General features: G+C 40.2%; 1 protein-coding gene across 2 annotated transcripts in view; it reads right to left on the bottom strand.

Annotated features, from left to right (window-relative positions):
• Positions 1-21364, bottom strand: part of ITK (IL2 inducible T cell kinase) — a 66518-nt gene extending 45154 nt beyond the window's left edge. For both annotated transcript variants that reach the window (XM_022590241.3, XM_022590242.3), the window contains exons 1-3: positions 21107-21364; positions 1928-2032; positions 331-412 (exon numbers count right to left, since the gene is read on the bottom strand). In XM_022590241.3, coding sequence (XP_022445949.2) covers positions 331-412; positions 1928-2032; positions 21107-21244 — 325 coding nt within the window. In that variant the 5' untranslated portion in view covers positions 21245-21364. The remainder of the gene's footprint in view (positions 1-330; positions 413-1927; positions 2033-21106) is intronic.
• Positions 21365-21587: the final 223 nt, after the last annotated feature.

Below are 21587 nucleotides of genomic sequence, written 5' to 3'. Positions count from 1 at the left end.
AAGGACTAGGTAGTAAATATTTTAGGTTTTGCTCACCAGCAGGCACAATTGATATATTACGGAGGTATTTACATAACCCTTTTAAATAGAACCATTAAAAAAAATTTAAAAACATCCTTATCTCAGACCTTTACAAAAGCAGGTGGCAGAGAGGATTTGCCTGACCCTGTACTATACTGGTTGTTACCCAAGTTGAAAACGTGGGACCCTCCACCAGCACCAAAAGGGAGAAATGTTTGACCATCAGCCGCCCTTTAGTCTATCACGGAACTCAAGCCTTCTAGAGGATCTAGGCATCTCAGGGATTCAGTTGCACAGGGGGTTAATTACCTTCTTTAAGGGCCAGCACCCAGCGCTGCCGGCTCTCGCGATCTGGAGCAAACACATACAGGAGGTAGTTGTCATGCACAACCTGGAAACACACACAGAGTTCAAGGTGAACAGTGCAGCCAGAGATGTATGACTGACAGCAGGCCCACCTGGCTTACTGGGCCAAGAGTGGGGTCTCAAGTTGTCATCAAAAGGCAAACATTTGGGCAATTTAGGGACTAGTGTCCTTTTTATCCAGGAGTTTGGATGCTGTGCAGATACAGGGTGAAACTCCACAGCTCATCTTCGAATACATGTCACCAGTATGCCATCACTAAATTCAAATCACTGGAGAAAATAGTTCTCCACTTACCTAGACAGGACGTTTACTTCTTATATTAATTTTTCAGTGATTAAAAAAAATCTGGCATATGAAAGAGTAAGATATTAGATGATCAATATATAATCGAGATTTTTTAAAACTTCTTAATTTGAAATAAGACACCCAAGAATTTCCAAAGATAGTACAGAGTTCCTGTATACTTTTCACCCACTTTTCTCCAATGATAACATCTTACATAACATAGTATGTTTTTAAAACCAGGAAATTGACATTGAGCAAATACTATTAATGTACTACACATCTTTGAATTTCACCAGGCTTTTTTTTTTTTTTTTCCATGCACTCATTTGTAATTGGAATTTTAATGACGGGAAAAATATGTGTCATTCCTTTTACTTTTGGTACTAAAAATTCCAACTTGTGGAGGTCATATTTCTAGTAGGAAAAAAGTCCTTTTTTATGCCACATTAAAAAGTGGAATATTAACTCCTCAGATTGGTAAACATGAACGGTACCCTAGGATGTGCAAGAAGATATCCACTCTTTCAGAACCATAAATGTCAAGAGTGGTAACGAGATTTAGATGATGTCATGACCTAAAGACTAGATATACTCTCCACCAGCTCTGTCCAATAGAACTTGCTGCAGTGAAGGAAATGTTCTAAAATCTCTGCTGTCCAATAAATTAGCCACTAGCCACGTGTGGCTATTGAAGGTGTGAAAAGTTTATTCGTTGAATGTGGCTAAGTGTGACTCAGGAGCTGATTAACATTGTGTAATTTAAATTAATTTACATTTAAATGTAAACATGTGCATGTGGCTCCTGGCTACTGTATCGGACAGCACAACTCCAAATAGTTCTCAGATTATAAAATCTGAGTCTTTTTACTCCAGGACCTCCAAGCAATTTATAACCAAGTATTGTAACCTGTTGTCCCAAGTCATGAGTCAACCACCCTTATGGACTATTAGGCTTGGGGCCCTTGATAGCTGTTTTCCTCCCCCCAGGAGCAGAGTACTTAGGACTTTCCTTGAGGTGGGGAAGACACGAGGGAAAGGGAAATGAATGACAACTTTTTCAAGATTTTGTGGTTAATCTTTGTTGAATGAATGAATGCATCATCGGTTGAAAGAAAACAGCAATTTCTTCTGGGCTTGGTCTAAGTTCTAACCCTTGACCAGAGTCATCTCTGTCCCACCTTCTTGTACAATGACTGAGCATTTTAACCATTGTCCAAGGAATAGGGAACTAGCCCCTTTTCCTGATGCACTTACCTGAAATGGATATTTATAGTGGCATGGGATGATAATGTCACTTTTCACAATCTCGACACATTTGATTCGGGAAAGTTCAATGGAGCCCTTCAAAGTGCGCTTTTTCTGTGGGGAGAAAAAGCACGTTCCATTTAAGGAAGAAGGAAGACAATATTTTTGTCCAGGCTGCTTCTAGAAATACATTACTAGATAAGATCCACTGTAAACCAACCCTCCAAATATCCAGAAGCTTCTTAGCCCTCAGTGCCTGAGAAGAACACTCTGAGCAGACTTCTGGGAGACCATGTTATTTGAATCATCTTTTTGATGGAGTAACTGACTTCTGTTCATTGAGCCACTGTGCCTTATATCCCAGTTACCTTGTGACAAACAGCAGCATTTGCAGAACTTACAGCTGGGATGGGTAGTGCAATCTGCGGGAAACCACACGTGTGCCAGTGTTTTTCTGCTTTGTACCTGTTCATGGCCTTATTAGCATAGTAAGTGAGCTCAGGCCTGACCTGGTTGGTGACAAATACCTTTAGTGGCACCTTTCTTTTCTATATCTGCCTCCTCTGTGTCCCTTAGTTATCCATGATCTCACAATGGCACCCCTGTAGGACATTCCTGACTCTGCTCTGTAACTATCCCTTCTCCACACCCCCATTAAATTTTACTGGCCCCATGTCTCATTTCCTTGGAAGCTGCTAGATGTATTCCTTGATAACTAATTCACATGATGGTCTTTGTGATTTATAACCATGTCACATGTTACCCATTTCTAAGGGTCCTTGTCCTTGGATCCCAGGGCATGTTAGGTTGGTAGACGATAAGGGTCCATAGAAGGCTAGTTAGGGAAAAGCTTTTGGAGAGCAGGAGCCTTTCACAGGTGCCTGGAATTAGGCTTCCATTGAGAATAGAGTTTAATTCAGTTATGGAACCAGTTGCAAAACAATTCATCTTAGCTTATCCTTAAGAAAGAGGTAGCACAGATGGTGGTGAATCAGGCACAAGGTTGGAAAGGGCTAGGGACAAAGTTGGGCTCTGCTTCTAACCAGCTCTGTGACCTTGGGTCATTCATCTACCTCCCTGAACTTCAGTTTCCACGTCTGAGAAGTGAGGATAATAATGCCTACCCTTTAAGTGTTGATTGCAGAATAAGATGGGAGTATGTAAACAAATGACCTGGCTTATGATATGTGCCCTCAATAAAGGGTACCCTCCTAGTGAAAGAGGTTAAAGAAGTCCTAACTATGGCAAGAGAGTTGTGATATATGAGGGCACTTGGTGAGTATTTGGGAAGTATGACATCATCAAATTCTCCAGAAATGAGCTCAGGCTTTACTCACCACTTTTTGATACTCAGCCTAATGGCTAGCCTTTGCTTTAGTAGCTGAGGCACAGAATTGAGGTGAAAAAAATTCAAGGTGTGAGAAGTACTCTTTATTGAATACAGGGAAGTTTTGTGGTATTTCCTTTTTTTAAATTTTCTTTCTGAAAACAAATTTATTCATTTTTGAAAGTACAAAATCTATCCATGTTCATTGTAACAAATAAAACAATATGGAGGTATGTTGAGAAAATAGTTCTAGTATTTCAGTATCCTATCCTTCTCCACAACTCTGAGCTAGCCAAGGTTAACCATTTGGAATGTATTTATCTTTCCCACACATATTTATAGGATATATAATACGAAAATGAGCATCTCTTCCACATAGTGGTCTCCAGTGTGCTTTTGTAATCTCAGGATGTATTAAGAGGTCAGTCTTCCCTTAAAAACCTCTGAAAACATGTGCCCTTTGGACCCAAACTCTCTTCTCATTTAGAGTCTTTCATAGCTAGAAATACGTGTTCTGATCCTGCCCATAATCATAGTCTTTGGAATGGGTAATCTGTTTTCAAAAGCAGAAGAGCACAAAAGAGCTGTCTTCTCAAAAACCATCTGCAGTTACAGGTGATAAACAGGGAGTCTGAGCTTTGAGGTTATCTTGGTTTTCATCCTCTGTTGGGTTATTTCCTTAGTAGCATACATGGTAAAATGCAACAGAAGGCTCATGGCAGTAACAGGACCACTCTGTTTGCAGACATTTTTGTCACTGGAACTCCTGCATTCCTGAGGGTAAAGACCAGGACATCTGTTACCATATCCCCCAAGCCTATCACAGTGGCTGGTCCACCATGGGTGCCCAGTTAGGATGATATAAACGAAGGGTGCCGAGTTGGAAGGCAGCTTAAATAGTCTCAATCAGACTTAAGGCTAATGCGTTTAGTCATTCAGGAATATTTATTGAGGGCCAGCCCTGAGCCAGGTGGTGCTCTGAGTGCAGGAAATAGAGAGATGAACATGGTAGACCTTCTCATGGAGCTCTAGTCTAGTTGGGAAGGCAGACAATATATACAAGTGCTCTGAGGAGAATAGGACAGGTTGATGTGGTCAACTGGTGGTCAGGGCAGCCCTCACTGGAGACAGGGCATTTGAGAAGAGATCAGAAAGTCAATAAAGGAGCCAGATAAGAGAAGGCCTGGGAGAGTGAGCCCTGAGGTAGAGTAAACAGTAAGAGCAAAAGCCCTGGGGTAGAAACATTCTGGATAAGTATCAGTTGTTAATAGCCTGGGATCATCATAATCAGGGCATCAAGTGGACGTAAACAGTAACTGGAGTTGTGACTAGGGATACAAATTCTATGTGAAGTTCTAAAGCAGTGCTAACCCACAGAAACATAATGTGAGCCATATATGGAATTTAAAATTTTCTAGTAGCCACACTAAAAATAGCAAAAAGAAACAAGTACAATTAATTTTAAGAGCACAGTATTTTGTTTAACCCAGTATTTCTAAATATTATCATTTCCACATGTTATCAACATAAAAAATTGAGAGCTATTATGTTTAAGGGCTAAGACTTTGTGTATTTTACAAGATGTCTCAATCTGGATTCTCCACATTGCAAGTGATCAGTAGCCACACATGACTGGTGGCTACCTTATTAGGCAGTGTGGCTTCAAGATTTCCAGGGAAGATTTCTCTAAACTCAGATGATCTTCTTTGACTTCTTAATATTCGTTGAGTTCCAACATGGATTTTAAGAGACTGTCAGGTGAGCCTTCGGGGGAAATGGATTTCACATTCTATCATCAAAGTTCACTCTCAGCCCCAGAGGAGTGATCAGGTTCCCCCCTCACAATGCGTCCTGCTTGGTCAGTCTCTCTGACATCCTAAGGCCAGTTCTCCTCAGATCTCCAAAGATCTGCTACGTGGTAAATAGCAGGGTCAGCTGTGCCTTCCCCTAGCTGGGCAGGGGGGGACAGTCGGTCAGTGAGCTAAACACAGCTTTGTCTCCGGGAGATGGTGACTGCCTGTAATCATCCCAAACAACTGCGCTATTTCTGAAAAATGCCAGCGTAAAACCTTCCAAGGAAGCCACATGAAAGCCACCAGAGAAAGAGAGACACCAAGTAAAGCAGGTCCTCATTCTTCCTCGTTATTCCATCTGCACCCCTTGAGGTGAAGATCACAGAACTTCACTTGGCCTTGTCTCTTTTCTTGGCCACATTCAAAGCTGTCCTCATATGGCAAAGCTTCACCCTGGACATTTGATATATGTCAAACACAATCTAAAAAGATGCTGATGCCCACATATTTGTACAAGGTAAGCTTGTGCAAGTGGCTTTTATATCGCCTTTCTTTTTATGTTAATGTATCCTATGAAATAGAATTTTGGATTGTGACTTTTAAAGAAGGCAGGAAAAAACAAAAAGACCATAACATTTGGGAGCATTTTCTATACTTCAGGCACTCAACAGGCCATCTCATTTAATCACAGTCCTACAGAGTATTATTCCCCCATTTTGCAGGTGAGGACATTGAGTTTCAGAGGGACCAAGTCTCTTTATAAGTGAGCATACAAGCTCAACTCTGTGACTCCAGAGCCTGAGTGCTTAATGACTGCTTCATGGCTTTGCACCTGCCCTGACTTAAGGTAGGAGACTTTCATTCCCCAAACCCAACGCTGAATAATCAATTGCATGACCAATTTCTGTAAGCCGTGACCCAGTGGAGATTTGTTTCTGTCTCATTTGGTTGTGAAATGCTTATGTTGGATTTCAAAGCGGTAGCCCAGAGCTCCCTCTTCGCTCCTATAACATTGGTGCCTTGGCTGCTCAGCTAGTCCAGCAGATACATCAGTAAGAAGCTGTGTGTCATTTACCCATGAAAGAGGACATCTCCACCCTTCTGAAAAACAGTAGAACTTCAGCCTTCTCCTCCAGTGAGGCTGAGTGAGAGAGAAACGGAACTTTCATATCAGGCAAACCCATGTCTGTCTGACCAGCTGTGCAACCTCAGGCAAATGTCTCAACTTCTCTGTTGCCTTGTTGTTGTTTTTTTAAGTGGAAATAATAACTGTCCCTGAATCAGTGGGTTAACTTAGAGGATTTAAAAGATCTACATAAACCTACTAGCAAAAGAAAATCATTCAAATGATAAACCACCCACCCAAATGTTACTTCCTTTCCTTTCCTTCTCCAAATGCTGCCCAAAGATCAAGACCTCACTCACTTGTCTTTATGTGTCCACATTTTCTTTGGGGTTTTCTTTCAGGTAAATATGTAACTGAGAACCACCATTTGGGAGGACGACATTAATATTTAACTGGTGATGCTGGTGATTTTGACATTCCGGAGTTATTTGTTTAGTTTGCCAATTATTTGTAAAACCAGGGCAAAACCTTGAAAGGGGCCTGTTGCCTGGTCTTCCCATCTGTGTCACATTTGCTCTCATTTTAGCAAATGTAGGGACTTTAGCTCTCTGCTTCCCTTCCCCCTCACCCGTCAAAACTTCACCCAAATAGTCATTCACCTAAGATTTAACTTCCTGAGAGCTTAAGGCTTGATATGTTTCACAGGAGTTTGGATTAGGACAGGTATTAGAGACTTAAACCTAGAGGGAGATTTGATAATCAAATTTCAAGCATCAACTGGGAGAGTGTTTTTCAAAGGGAAGCAGTATTTTTCAAAGGGGAGCGATGCGTTTAAGACTTTCTCGGGGACTTCCCTAGTGGCGCAGTGGTTAAGAATCCGCCTGCCAATGCAGGGAACACGGGTCCGAGCCCTGGTCTGGTAAGATCCCACATGCCGCGGAGCAACTAAGCCTGTGCGCCACAACTACTGAGCCTGCACTCTAGAGCCCGAGAGCCACAACTACTGAAGCCCACGTGCCTAGAGCCCGTGCTCCACAACAAGAGAAGCCACCGCAATGAGAAGCCCGCGCACCGCAACTAGAGAAAGCCGCGCACAGCAACAAAGACCCAACACAGCCAAAAATAATAAAATAATAAAAAAAGGCTTTCTCGGATCACACTGTAAAAGGAGCCACATGCTGCTTTTATCAGTTTCTTTAAGATTAGGAAATACTTTTGATGATTTTAACCAGGCATTTTGAATATTTTGTTCATTGCTTCTTCTGGCGTGTGGTACAGCCAGCCATTGTACCAATCTGAAACGGCACAATGATGAAATCGAAATGAAAACTGATGTCATGTGAGGTGAAACTTCAGTGACTGACTTGGGGGCTGCTTTCGCCCACCCCTACCAGAATTCCGACTATCAGTTCTAAGATTGGTTTTAGGAGCTTTCCTGGATTCTAGTCCCATCCCCTCTGCAAAACATGCTGGAGGTAACCCACGAGTTCCCTCCCAGTCTCCCAATGCAGCTTTCTGTCTTTCATGGCAAAGGGAACCCTCATGCTGAAGGGGAGACAAGCAGAAATTCGGAACTTGGAAAAGTCATGGTTGGAATCCCTATGAGAACAAGTATTATTGGGCAAGTTGTCTCAGTTCTCTGGGCTTAGTTCTCTTAGGTCTTCTGAATCATTTAGTTCTTGGGGAGTAGGGATGCTGCTGACAGCTGCAACTCAGGGTTATAATGACCTGAGCTACTTGGTACCTGATAAAGATGTGATCTCAATGGAAACAGCAGTGTCTTCTAGAACACCAGTGTAATTTGTAATTAGCTGTTGCTGGTTCTTCCCTCTCCCAGTCCATGTTCACCTGGACCTACCCCCACTAAACTTTCAAGTTCTGGGAAGATCTGGAGCTAAGGTAGCAGGTTTCGAGGCACCTAGACTGACTTAAAGCCAGGAAACTATGATCCATCCCACACCTGCCTCCTTTTCTTTCCACAAGACCTTTTCGTCATGGCCAAACCAGAGTAAACTGGCTTTCCTCACCTCAGCTTTTCACACCTTGGTTTACGATGAGGCTGGTTGTGCTGTGCGGAAAACACTCAAGCTTCCCTTAAAGTCCACCATCTCATTAGCAGTAGCACCCTGACTACCTGAAAATAAAAGGATTTTACTCACCCTCTCCCCACCTCCCCACAAAAACAAACAAACAAACAAAAAAAAACAAGAAGAAAGAAAGAAAGAAAAGAAAAGAAACAGGACTATACTCTCATACAGTTTCCAGACTCAATTTGGGATCCTCTATTAAAATTATGAATGTGTTTTCTCTCAAGAAGCTATTAAGAGCAGATACTCCTGGGAGTAGTTCTGGGGTTTGGGAGTAGGAAGTAGAGAGACTTTCTTTTCACCTCATATCCTTCTATACTGTTTCACTATTTTACCATGAACGTGTATTTCTTTTATTGTACTTAAAAGCAGTTAACTAAAATAAATAAATACATTTCCCTTATAGGATTTATCCTATGGAAACATTTGTTTAAAATATAAAGAAGTAGGAAAATCCTTGTGGCATTATTTATTACACTGAAAAGTCTAGAGAAACCTAAATACCCACCAATAGACAAACGGTCAGATTAGTTATGGTTCATGTGTCTTGTGACCACTCTGTAGCCATCAACAAAGAGTAAAGCTGGTCTATACGGAGGGAAAAAAATATATATATATATATATATATAAAATGTAAAAAGTAGGTTTAGAACAATAGGTGGAGCATCATCTCATTTTTGGGAAAAGAGATAATAAATATATATTAATATGTTCAATAATCAAAGAAATACTACAGGAAGTAACACTGCTATACTGGTTCTCCCTTGTGGGTGACACTATGGAAGACTTTTGCAGGGTAAGTTATATATTATTATAATATTTGAAGTTTTTGCCGTGAGCATGTAAATTTACTAAGCAGAAAAATAAAAATACTATTTTAAAGCAGTCACGCATTTTAAAAACACCACACTGTAGTACGGGTTTGACAGATGACTATGGGAGAAGGCCAAGTGGTACACATCAAATGCTGGGTGTGCAAAATGACGCAGCTCTTTGCTTTTATAACCTTGTGACCCCTTTAGCAGTCAGTGGCAGCCAGGCAGCACCTGCCGCCTGCTTTTATGTATCCATGGAGGTTCAAGTTCATGACATTTCCTCTCCTGCTCTCCTTGAGTGCTAGTCATTTTCTTTATAGATTAATAAACAGCTCTGTGTGCTTTTATGTGGTGTATTTGTCTTAGAGGTGATGCAACAATTCAGGAATAATTCCAGCCTAATTCTTCTTAGCAATGATATTAGTGATCTTAGCCTTGGAAAAGCATTGTTCGTTTAAATTTGCTTACAAAAGTGGGTAGAGAGAAAAGGACTTAATGTGGAAATTAAGAGCAAGAACTAAGTGGTACAGAGTAGACCCTGAAGGCGTCCTGCACATTTTCTCTCTCAGCATCTCTGGTCTTTGAATGCACTTTCAAAGCCCTCCTTCTTTCCAATATAGGGCATATTAGATTTCGAATGAGTTTGAAAGAATGTATTTTTGAATCTACCTTTCGAGCACTGGCGATTCAGCAGCCAAAGTATATAAATGGATAACAACTTCATTAGATTTCAGGAAATAACTCCTTGCACAGAGATGATGTTCAATTGATTATTTGTTACTTGGTTGATTGAGGGAACAGCAGGTAGGACCAAGTGTGCAGCAAAAAGTAATATTTGTGGACTCCATGACAAAACTCTTAATAGAAATGATTTGAAAAAGACATCTAGAATGATTGGCAAGTGGATAACAATTTCTTGACAACGTAGAGGTAAGTTAAAACTAGCCTGCCCAAAGGTTTTAGCTAATAGATATAGAGCTCCTACAAATTATTAAGGTAGATACTAACAACATTGTAGAAAGATGGGCAAAAGGGATCTAAACTGCTCTTAAACATATGAAAAGATGCTCAGTGACTATAATAATAGACGTGTAAATAAATTTTACTGATATACCATTTTTTAAGTCTATCAGACTTGCAAAGATCAAAACATATGATAATACTGTTGGTGAGGTTTTGAGAAAACAAGAATTTTACACGTGGCCCTGGAGAATGTTGATTGGTATAGCTTCCGTGAAGAATAATTAGGTCATGTTCAGCAAAATAACAGATGTAAATATCCTTTGACACAGCAATCCCACTTCTAGAAATGTTTTCTATAGACCACAGCTTCCCAGCCTTGGCACTATTAACATTGTGGGCTGAATAATTCTTTGTTGTGAGTTTGTCCTGTGCATTGTAGGGTACTTAACATCCTGGCTCTACCCACCAAAGCCAATAGCACCCCCTTCCCCAGTTATGACAACCAAAAATTTCCAGACATTGCCAATGGTGGGCAATATTGCCCCTGGTTAAGACATATTCATACATATAGAAAGTGAGATACCTATAAGGTTATTCATTCCTCATTGTTTGTAATGACAAAAAAATTGGAAACAGACTAAATGTCCATCAAGATAGTTTTTTTATCCATACAACAACATATTATGCAACACCCCCCCCCAAAAAAAGAATAAAGAAGCCCCTCACATATCAGTATGGATTGATCTTCAAGAAGTATTGCTAATCAACCAAAAGAAAAGTTAGGAAGTGTATGTAGCATATGCTACCATTGTATAAAAAGGAGGGAAAGAAGAAAGTTTATTTGTATTTATATATATATGCATAAAGAATCATTGGAAGAGCTGATAAGTTGATTATGCTGGTTGCTTTCAGGCAAGGAAGCAGTGTGGGATCAAACTACAAGGAATCCCTAATCCTAAGGTAAGTTGTTGCTTTTGTACTTACAGTTGCTATTGTGACCTTGGGCAAATTGCTTAACTTCCCTGTGTCTCGATTGCTTCCTCTCTAAAACAGAATTTGACTTTTATCTTCTTCAAAGAATTGTGAGGATAAATGAGAAAAATCCATAGGAACGTGTTCAGTCCTCTCCTTGTGGTTTTTGTTGCAGGCTGCTCTTGTTGTTGTGTTGTCATTCAGGTAGGCCCGCTGAGCTAACAGGAGCATTCCTACTGGTCCCCACTCAGGACTTCATTAGACAGTGTTGGAAACTCACCAATGAGTCCTTGCCCCAACTCTCCCTTCTCAGTCACCATGGCTTCTATTATAAGACTTCTCAGACCCAAACAAGGCCTAGATCTGAAAATATCCATTGTAGAATACTTAATTCCAACTTTAATATTTGTCCCAGATGTCTGACCTGAGAAAAGACACTTAGCCTTTCCAAGCCTCTGTTTTTCTCATCAATACAATGGGGATAACAATAGGACCTACTGCATGTGGTTATTGTGAATATTTTTGATACGATACATGTAAAGCTCTTAATCTGGTGCCCTGAAACGCAGCAAGGACTCATTAGGTATTGGCTCATATTATTCTAAATTTTATGTTGGTTACATTTGAAATGCCTTCTTTTTAGGGTGCATTCTTGGGTTCATGCGTGGATTTTGATAACATGGTTTTTTATCAGCCATACAGTTATTAACCTTCTCTTAGCTGTATTACTTCCTGGAAAGATTTCCATATTTAACTAATCTCCATGTCTATTTGTGAATTCCTGATATCATTGGCAGTGAGATGCAACCACATAGTTTCCACTTCTTTTGAGCTGGTGGGGTCTTTAGAGATCATTCAATCCACCTTTTTATGTTAGAGATGAGGTTTCAAGGTGAAATGACTTTCTAAACTAGCTGTTATCTTTTCATTTCTACTATTCAATTTACAGCCTGGGGAGACCGAGGTCATAGAATTGGAAGCACCTTGGTGATTATTGCAGGTCAAGGGTAAGGCCAAGAGTGTAGGGTTCTGGGCAGCCTCCTTGTTCTCTCTTCAACTAGAACACTTCTTCTTCTGTTTCACATATGGGAATGGGAATGACACGTGTAATTTTATACTAAAAGGGGGCTCCAGGCTTTAAAAAGTTGGAAAACTTTGATCTAGTCCAATCCCTTGATAGTATGAACAAGAAAACCAAATCCCAGATAGAAGAAGGACTTGACCAAGGTCACCCAGATTAATCAGTACCAGGTCCCCATTCTGTTAAGCTGCTGTGCTGTTGCTTTCTCACCTTATCTCACTTTTCTAGAATTACAGAATTACAGTCTGCTTGAGACTTTCAGTCCCTGAGGCCCTATCTAAAGTTAGAGCTAACCTCTACAGAGCAGTCAAAAATGGCTTTTGTCATACCTTTCTGTATTTCATTTGCTTCTTGATAAAGAGTCTTGATGATCTAACCCAAAGAGCTCATTCACGTGAACCTTTCAGACCCCCTAAGGTGATCATCTAGGGAGACGAATATTTTGCAGAGTAGGGGGCTTTTTGGCACCCTTTCAATCCTACTATATAGGGTGGGTTCATCTACATATACATAAGACTGATTTTAAATCAAATTATCTTGCCCATGTATAAAATATTATATTTTTGACCTTTCTCTCACTATACCATTTAAAACCTATCAAAATAGTATTAGATATTTGAAGATCACCACAACAATGGGATTCTTTTGTTTTCTTATTAGTTTCTTCTTAGAAACATAATCTTCTCCAATGATTCTGGTAACTATTGGTGGCCCCATGCATTGCTTCAATCTCTTTGGAAGATTATGTAGCAACAAACGGTAGAGATCAGAAAATGCTATCCCGTGACACAGTTATCCCACATAACTCTATCCTAAAGAGCCGATTTTAAAAAGCAGAAAGTTCTATATTAGGTATACTGTTATTTTTCAGCATTTTCACTACACCTGAAAACAACCTGAATGTCAAACAATACATGATAGATAAGTTCGTCGATGTGTTCGGTACAGAAAACAGATAAGTACATCTCTGACATGAACCACTCGATTATTTAAAAAATCATATATTTGAGAAAATGATTACTTTGGAGGCCATGAATGGAAATGTATCTACAAAAGAATAATGGAAAAAGAATAAATGGAAAAATATAAAATTGTCATGCATTATGATTATAACTACACAAAATTTATGTCTGCATGAGAGTAAAGATCATTCTCACAGAGCCAGTAAATTGATGTTTTTAGACCAAAGGGTTTTGGAGAACAATTGGGTGTAATTGTTTCATTAATTTTTTTAACAGTATGGAGGTGTGAAGGTTTGCTGCTCTGTCTCTGGAGATTAATTGTGGATTTAACTGGATTCTAACTTGTTTTCAGTCTTTGCTGTTAAAGGCCACTCGAGCTCAGTGTGAGCCTGAGGTCCTCAGTTGTTGGTACACCAGGTGCTTTTCCACCAAAACGTGGAGTAGGATGAGGCTAGACCAAGTATCCCCAGAAGAGGGATGCTGTATTGGCAGTTCCTTTTGCCTGGAATGCTCTCCTCCATTTCTTAACTTGACCGTCTTTCTCATCCTTCAAGTTTTACCCTGGATAGAAATTTCTTCTCTGACCACTCTTCCCACTCAGCCCCAGCAACTGCTTAGTTTTTCCATAGAACCTACAGCAGTCTGTATCTGCTCTATATATTTATATACTTGCTTGTTGTCTGTTTCCCCCACTAGTATGTAAGCATGAGGTCAGACACCTTGTCTCTATTACTTACCACTGTATTCCTAGTCTCTAACATGACACCCTGCACATAGTAGGTGCTCAGGAAATTTTGCTGAACAAATGAGTAAATCTATATATATCAGAATAGAAACAGTTCCCTGATCCAGTGTTAGGTTAATAATAATAATAGTAATAAAGCTTTGGCACAAATACATGTCATTTTAGAGAGAAAAGTCTTGTATTTGAATTTTTTATAATATGCAGGTATAATTCTGTGACTTTTGAATATCAAAAAAAGGAAAATATAATGAGAAGTCTACTTATAAATAACTCTAGGTTAGTGGGAATTACATGGCGACATAAGAGTTTGGATCAGGTTCTTATTCCATTAAAATACTGACAACTTTCACTGAATTTCAAGGAACTGAATTTTCTGTGCATGGGAAACCACGTCAGACCTTCCATTCCCTCCTCTGGATCACTTTAAGCGAGGCTCCTGGGTCTTGTGAAGGCAAACCCAGACGAACCTCTCAATGAAAATTAGGTCCTGGAAGATATACTATTTTCTGTAGGCCTAAAAACTCATTGATGAGTGGAAGAATTTACTACTAGTTAGTTAGGGAAATGGGGGGATGAGGACTACTATTTGGGCCTTGAAAATGTGAGAAGAGCTTTAAACTCGTTTTCCATAGGGTCCATTTCTGAGTTTGAGATAAAGATATCATATATTACATGAACCTCATGGTTTAAGAAACTGAGCTCTTGTGCTTTCCAGTGAAACCTTTCTTCCAGACTGAGTCAGGAACTAAGCCCTCACATTTATGGTCTTACCCTGTGGCCTATTTTTACCACAGAAACTGATTAATGGATGTACTAGACCCTGAGCAGTAGGAATTGAATCTAATTTTAACTTGGGAGTATTTGCCTCTAAAACAAGACTTTTCTATCCAATGGCTATCTCCATAAAACATCAACATCACATCAGACAAGCAAAAATCAATTCACAAAGAAACGCCATTAATGCAGACATCAAAACCGCACATTCTTGGCTTTGAGTGGCCTGAACTGCAAAGTACTTTGCTTTGGAGTCTTACTTTTCTTTGCCTGGTTAGGCAAGGCCCACATTTTTAGCTCCCAGGTACTCTTCTGAATTCAATTTGAGTTATGTGACCTTCATTCATTCCCTGGATATTTACTGACCACCTACGACGTGCCCAGCACCGTACTAGAGGTTACAGGGATGAGCGAGGCAGTCAGTCGCTCATGGAAGTGACCTTCCAGTGGACGTAAGACAGAAAATGGACAGGGAAGCACATCAATAAACCCAGTAAATAAGTGCAGATACTGATTACTGAAGTGCCTATGGACTTTGAAAGAAGAGAAAAACAAACAGGATTCTGGGAAAATACTTGAAGAGATGGGAAACAATAAAGAACCAACCCTACAAAAGTCTGGGTTGTTGCAGACAGTGGGAAGAGCTAATGCAAAGACCCTGCCCCTGCAGGACCTAAAAGTGAGCGGCCCCTTAAGTGTATCTCACCCTAGTCCTGCTCCTGTACAGAGGCCCTAGCGGGGGGCATGGCTTGGAGTGTTCAAGGTTCAGAAAGAAGTCAGATATGATGGATGAAGGGATCAGAATAAATGAATCTGCAAGGCAGGTAGGGACCATGGGTGAAGAGTCTTGTAGGCCATAGTTGAGGATTAACTTAAATACTCTAAACAGTCACGGAGGGCTTTACAGTAGGGCATAATATCTGATTTCTCATTTTAAAAGTCTATTCTAGGTGTTGTATGGATAGTCGATTGTAGGAAGCCTTGAGTGTCAGTGGGAGCTGAGCTGGAAGGCAACTCAGTCACGTAGGAATGAAGTGGAGAGAGATCACGAGTGGTGAAAGTCTCAAGCAAAAATGCTCGGGTAGCTCTGAGAATGCTATCTACCAAGGGTTTAGCTGTAAAAGGGAAGGAAGGAAGGGTAAGACAGGGTGGAGGGTAAAAGAGAACAGAGTTGCTTGGTTCTTTTAAAAAGAGTTGGGAGGGGGGAAGGAATGGCCTACCTGCTGGTTTCTACGTGTGTCTCTGACCTAAATCTTAAGACTCCAACCTCCTGAATTCTCGCGGCTAGCCATGATCTGCTGCCTCCAGGGAGTCCTAATTACTTACTCCTGCACCCAGGAATCTCCTGTTTGAAGTCCTTTATCACTTGCTTTGTTCTGAACTCTTTTGGTGTTGAGCCTTGTTCTGTTAGGGGTCCCTGTGTGTAACTCTAACCTCTCCAACTACACATTCCTCCTTCCCTTCTTTTCTTTCTTTCGCAAATAATGAGTGAGTAATATGTACCAGGCACTGTGGTAGACCCTGATGATGCCGTCTTTAGCAAACTGGGCACCAGCCCTTGTAAAGCTTACAGTCTAATGGAGGGGAATGACATCAGTGCAATAATCACATTAATAACTAGGTAATTACAAATTTGGCATGCACTTTGCAGAAGCGTATGTGCCACTGTATCAGAGCGTAACAAGAGGAGATGACCTAGGCTAGGGAAATGAAGGAAGTCTTCCCCAAGCAAGTGATCTTCAAAATGGGGGGTCTTAAAGTTGAAGAAAATCAACTTTTGTTTGGAGCTCAGTGAGATGGGAGGAAAAGGAGCATGAACTGAAATGGAGGAGACCGTGGGATAGATTTTGGCGTTCCCTCTCAGGGTAAAGGGAGAACCACTGAAGGGACATGCCAGCTTCTGATGAGGGTCATCAGGACATGATCACAGTCACCATGTGAAAAGCTCACACTGGCTACTGTGTGGGGAATGGAGTGGTGGGGGGGCGGCGGAGTGGGTGCAGGGAGACCATTATGAAGTGGTAGCAATCCCAGGTGAGAGATGCTGGCAGCTTCCACGAGGAAGGTGAATCTAGGAAATGGAGAGAAATGGACAGATCCTAGAGGAACTTTCAGTGCTAAAATTTGGACACGTGGTGGAGGCTCCCAGAAGTGAATGGAGACAAAGATTTGTCCTGGAGTATATGTGGAAATGATAGAACTCCTAACACATTTCATTGCAGAAGACCTATGTGGCATGGTTGCTGATTTTCAGGACTGCCCTTTACATGGAGGGCTCTAGAGCCAGAAGGCATTACGTACTTTGTAATAACCCAGTGGAATCGCCCATTGCCTATGAGCAGCAACTGTTAATAGTAATAAGAACTGTTTGACAGGGAGGCTGTGTTGGCTCTGGAGACATAAGGGAGTTATTTAAATTCTCTTTGCCTCAGTTACATGCTCTGTAAATTGGGGTAATGATAGTTCCTAACTTACAGGGTAGGTGTAAGGATTAGATGAAATAATTCATTTAGCACAGTGACTGACACATAGTAAATACTCGGTAAATATTAGTTACTATAATTATTAGAATAATGGTGACATTCATTTCATTAAAAAAAATAAAGAAGGAATGTTTGATCATTTTAAAACATGTAAATAGCTTTATAGAGGGTCACACAGCCTTCAGCAACCTTTGCAAAGCCACACAGCTCTTAAGTGGTAGAGCTGCTCTTTGACCCAAATCCGTTGACACCAGAAGCTGTGTTTTTGATCACTATGCAATAATGTTGCCAAAAACAAGGAAAGGGGATCCTCTTCCCACCTGCCATCTTTAATTTAGGAAGCATGCATATTATAAGAGATGTTTCTGCTGCTAGATCAGACTTTGGCTAAAGGGAAGTGTCCATGAGGAGTGGTGGCCCTAACCAGAAAATGACTAGAATGGTGATCTTGACTGTTTCTCCTGTCCTGTGTAAGTGGTAATGGCTCCCATGCTATGGTGACCATGGAAAACTTGTTTCCTAAGGTGCAAAGAGTCATTAAAATAGGGAAACCTTTCCATTTCTCCTTAGGGCCTTTCAGAAGATCAAGGTGGTCCTATTAGTACCAAGCTTACAGCATACTTTTCTCATGAAATACTCAGCATTGAGTAGTGTTGGGGTCCTTACTTTACAAATAGGAAACAGAGGCTTAAAGAGGTTAAATGTCTTGCCTGAGATCCCACAACTAGAAAGTGATAGAAGCAGCATTTGAATCCAGCTGTAGCAGACTATTCTGGCCTCACCATTCTGTGACACTTGTCTCCCATCTGTGCTGTGCTGCCCCTCCCATCTCATGCTTACTCAAAGTGCCTGAGGCCCCCGCCCCCCCATTTCTCTCTTTTACCCCTAAAAAGGGTCTGATATCAGTCCTGTACAGCTAAGCACGTTGTTCAGTAGGTCACTACCTGTCCAGAGTTTATTTTTATTTAAGCCTGCCCCCGCCAGTGGTGTGCTGGAGCCTGCTTATGTTGGCCCACATAAGAGCTGATTGCTACATTTTCAGGAGTTCTGTGAGCCAGTAGACTTTACATTGGTAGTTTGACATTGGTCATGATGGGAGTATTTACTGTACAGAAATTGGCAAACACCACAAACAAAGGCTCTCCCATATTCTCTACTGCCATTACCACTACAATGATTGTTAGACATTTACCAGCATACCACTGGGCCCTCATCTTTCCTTGTCCTTTGTTAAAGAATGTCTGGCAACAGGGATCACTTTGCTGAGAAATTGGCAGGCACGGGGAGTGTCTGAAATCACGCCTGGTGGCCAGTCACCACCTGACAGCTCCATGCTTCTCTCTGGCCCACTGCTCCAGCATGACAAAGCAGCTTCCCGGCCCCAAGGAAAACACTTGCACATCTCAATACTTTGAACAGGCTCTGACATCAGGTCTAAATCCATGTTAAAATAAAAGGCTCAGTCAGTATGTATTATAATGACAATGGGCATGGAAATTTGAAATTAGAAAAAAGCAGACTTATTTTGCAGAACTACAGTATTTGTTCCTGAATATGTAAAGGATTATTTTTATATGATATCATAAATCCACAGAACTTTAGAGCTGCAATGAACATAATTTTACAAATGAGAAAAGAGAAAAAGAAGCTGAGACCCTGAGAGGGGAAATGTTGGCCCAACATCACGCATCTCATGATGCATGTATGTCTCTACCCACACAGTTATATTTAGTCACAGAATAGAGGGAATCCAGAACCCTGATGTTAGCCACACTTTGAAGAATCCTTGAATGTTTCCCTTCATTTGAAAATGATTATGTTATGCCACCCTGCCAGCTCCTTCACAGATATAATGATGATACAAATAATAGCTAATTTTTACTAGGTGCTTACTAGGTGACAGGACTTATGTTAAGTGCTTTATATATTAAGTTGAACTACGTATATGAAATTGCCAACATTTGATCTTTTCTTGATCTATCACATGGTAATTTCTAATAGGTCAATCTAAATATATTCTCTCTAAATATTCACCATTTTCCCATGAAGTGAATACTATTATCACACCCATTTTACAGATGGCAAGACTGAAGCTTTAATTTAAAAATAAATTTAAAAAAGCTTTCTTCCCACAAGTGTTATTCTTATTTATGGACAATGAACAATGTACTCTTGTGTGCAAATCGATGGCCCTAAGCAATGGAATGTACATAGAACATAAACAATAATACCTGACATATCTTGCCTTTCTCAGTGACCTTGGAAAATTTTCTAATCAATAAATTTCTGTGATATTTAAAGAAATGCTTTTTAAAATGTTATTTATGAATATAAAGCACAGACATTAGAAAATAAGAAATTTGATGTCTGTGCGTTATATATCTGCTGTATCCCACGTGGAAATGTTAGAAACTATAGCTCAGGGCTCCCCAGAATGAATTAATTGTCCTAGAATTTTCATAATACTTGAATGAAGAAGCTGAGTTATTTTACAACATTGTCTACATGCAGATTATCACCAACAAAATTCTGAATCAAGACCATTTGGTTGTATGTCTATCTGCAAATAATATTGTACAGAATTCACAACCAAACAGTTCAAAACAAGCAGTTACACTCAGAAATGATCAGTACTACGTACATGGGATGATGCTATGTCAAGTGATGAGTCAGGAAAGAAAATTAGTGAAAGCTGTAAAATGGGCTTTGAAAAAAATATTTAAACATAAGTGACTACTCTTCAAATATGAAACCAGAACTTCTAATGTCCCATTCACAATAGAAAAAAAATTGACTGATACCATGTGATTAATCAACTCTAAATGATGAATTCTCCAAGTTGAAAACTTGGCTATTGGCCCTCCATTAAGTTAGTCAACAAATATTTCTTAAATATCTACCACAGGGGCCTTGCACATAAGTAATTCCATATTATCCCCAATTGATTGGCTGATTATTATCAGTAAGCATCTGCTTAAGAAGAGCATGTCTTTTCACCTCTAAAAAAGAGGCAGTATTACTCCACCTGCAACTTAGAAGTCTAGGAATCCATAGGCTCCATACCCGGCCTGGCCTCTTTCAAGTCTCCATCTCACTGAACACTTCAAAGCCTGGCTCTCAAAAGACCCCAAACTCATGCCTACACCTACTAAGTCGGACCCCAGCCAAGAATCAGAGTGCCTTTGTCTCTAAGGGACCATCAAGCACCAACGTTATTTCCCCTACCTCCTTGATGATGGAAAAATAATATAATGATATAGTAAGGAGGCAAACATGCCTTGAAAAATCGCTGAAAAGGGCTGTGCAAGTGCTACTTCATAGAAACAAGGAAAGAAGAAAGGAATGTTGTAGGTGGTATTTCCAGTCCTTTCATTTTATAAAGAATGAACCTGATGCAGAAGGTAGAGACGTTTGCCCAGGCTAACTCACCTAGAGAGAAGTGGAGTTTGGTCTCCTGACCCCTCTTCCAGTGCTTTTTGTACCAAACTACATTGTTATGATTATTCGCGTTGCACTTATTATTATTGATGTTATGGAATAGAAGACTATCTTTAGATATATAAATACTGACTTAGCTAAGCAGCTGTAATCTTCTAGATAAGAACTACTGTCCTATACTGCATAACGTTTTGTGCGCGATAGTCTCCTGGGAAGTTCTCCTAGGGATGAAGAGGTTTACCACTGGGCTTTGCAAATTCTAGACAATTAAATGCCCAAGGACCATTGTTCCCTATGTCAGGTGAGTGATGACCATTGAGACAATTAAAACTGAATCCATAAAAATGTTGACATGGGACACATCACTTAACCCTTCCATTTGCCACATAAAATATTATAATTTAAAAGTCAAACTTAACCTTGCAGGGGAAAGATAAGCTAATGAATAATAAACTTACTCTTTTACAGTTTTTAGAACTGAAATCACCTAATACAGTTAACCCATCTCTTGACTTTTCTCCATGCTCTCTTCCCATTGCTCTTGCTGTACTTTTTAGGTTGTTATAACAAGTACATCTGTGTTTTCTGTGTTCTTATTTTATTCTCTGTATATCTTCATGAGTCAGCCCAGTCTAACTATAAAATACTGTTTTAAAAAGGACAAAACAAAGTGCTCACATACCCCATGACGGTCCTCAAAGTATGCCAGGCTGGTTTTGGTTAAAACAAAGAATCGAACTTTAAAGTTCGAAGGAGAAGTTCTTCTCTTTTGTTGGGATTTCTTGATGAGTTGTTCTTCCAGGAGGATAAAGTTGTTCATGATCCAGTCCTTGAAAAGTGATGCACCTTGGGCATCACCCTTCAGCACAACCAGAGGAAACAGCTTCAGGGCAAGGAATGAGTTGGAGAGGCAGTTGATCTTCAGAGAGTTGTTCAAAGGCAACTTGCCTCCAATGTTATCTCTCTACCAACATTCAGTCAACATTGCAGAGCTTCCCTTCTGATGTCAAAGCCCACAACCACATCCTTTCAAAATTCAGAAAACTATGAAGCATAAGTAAAAATTATACATACCCTTTGCTGTACGGTTTAGAAATGATATTTGAAGAACCTCAGACTCAAAATGATATGACAGATTAGAGTTTAATCTTCATAGTTCCTGC

Source organism: Delphinapterus leucas, chromosome 3 (genome assembly GCF_059928025.1).
Source record: "Delphinapterus leucas isolate spDelLeu-1000000601 "Yukka" chromosome 3, BTC_Dleu_Yukka2, whole genome shotgun sequence".
NCBI classification, from domain to species: domain Eukaryota; kingdom Metazoa; phylum Chordata; class Mammalia; order Artiodactyla; family Monodontidae; genus Delphinapterus; species Delphinapterus leucas.
Note: the sequence above shows the minus strand (reverse complement) of the source record. Positions and strands in the feature narration are given on the sequence as shown.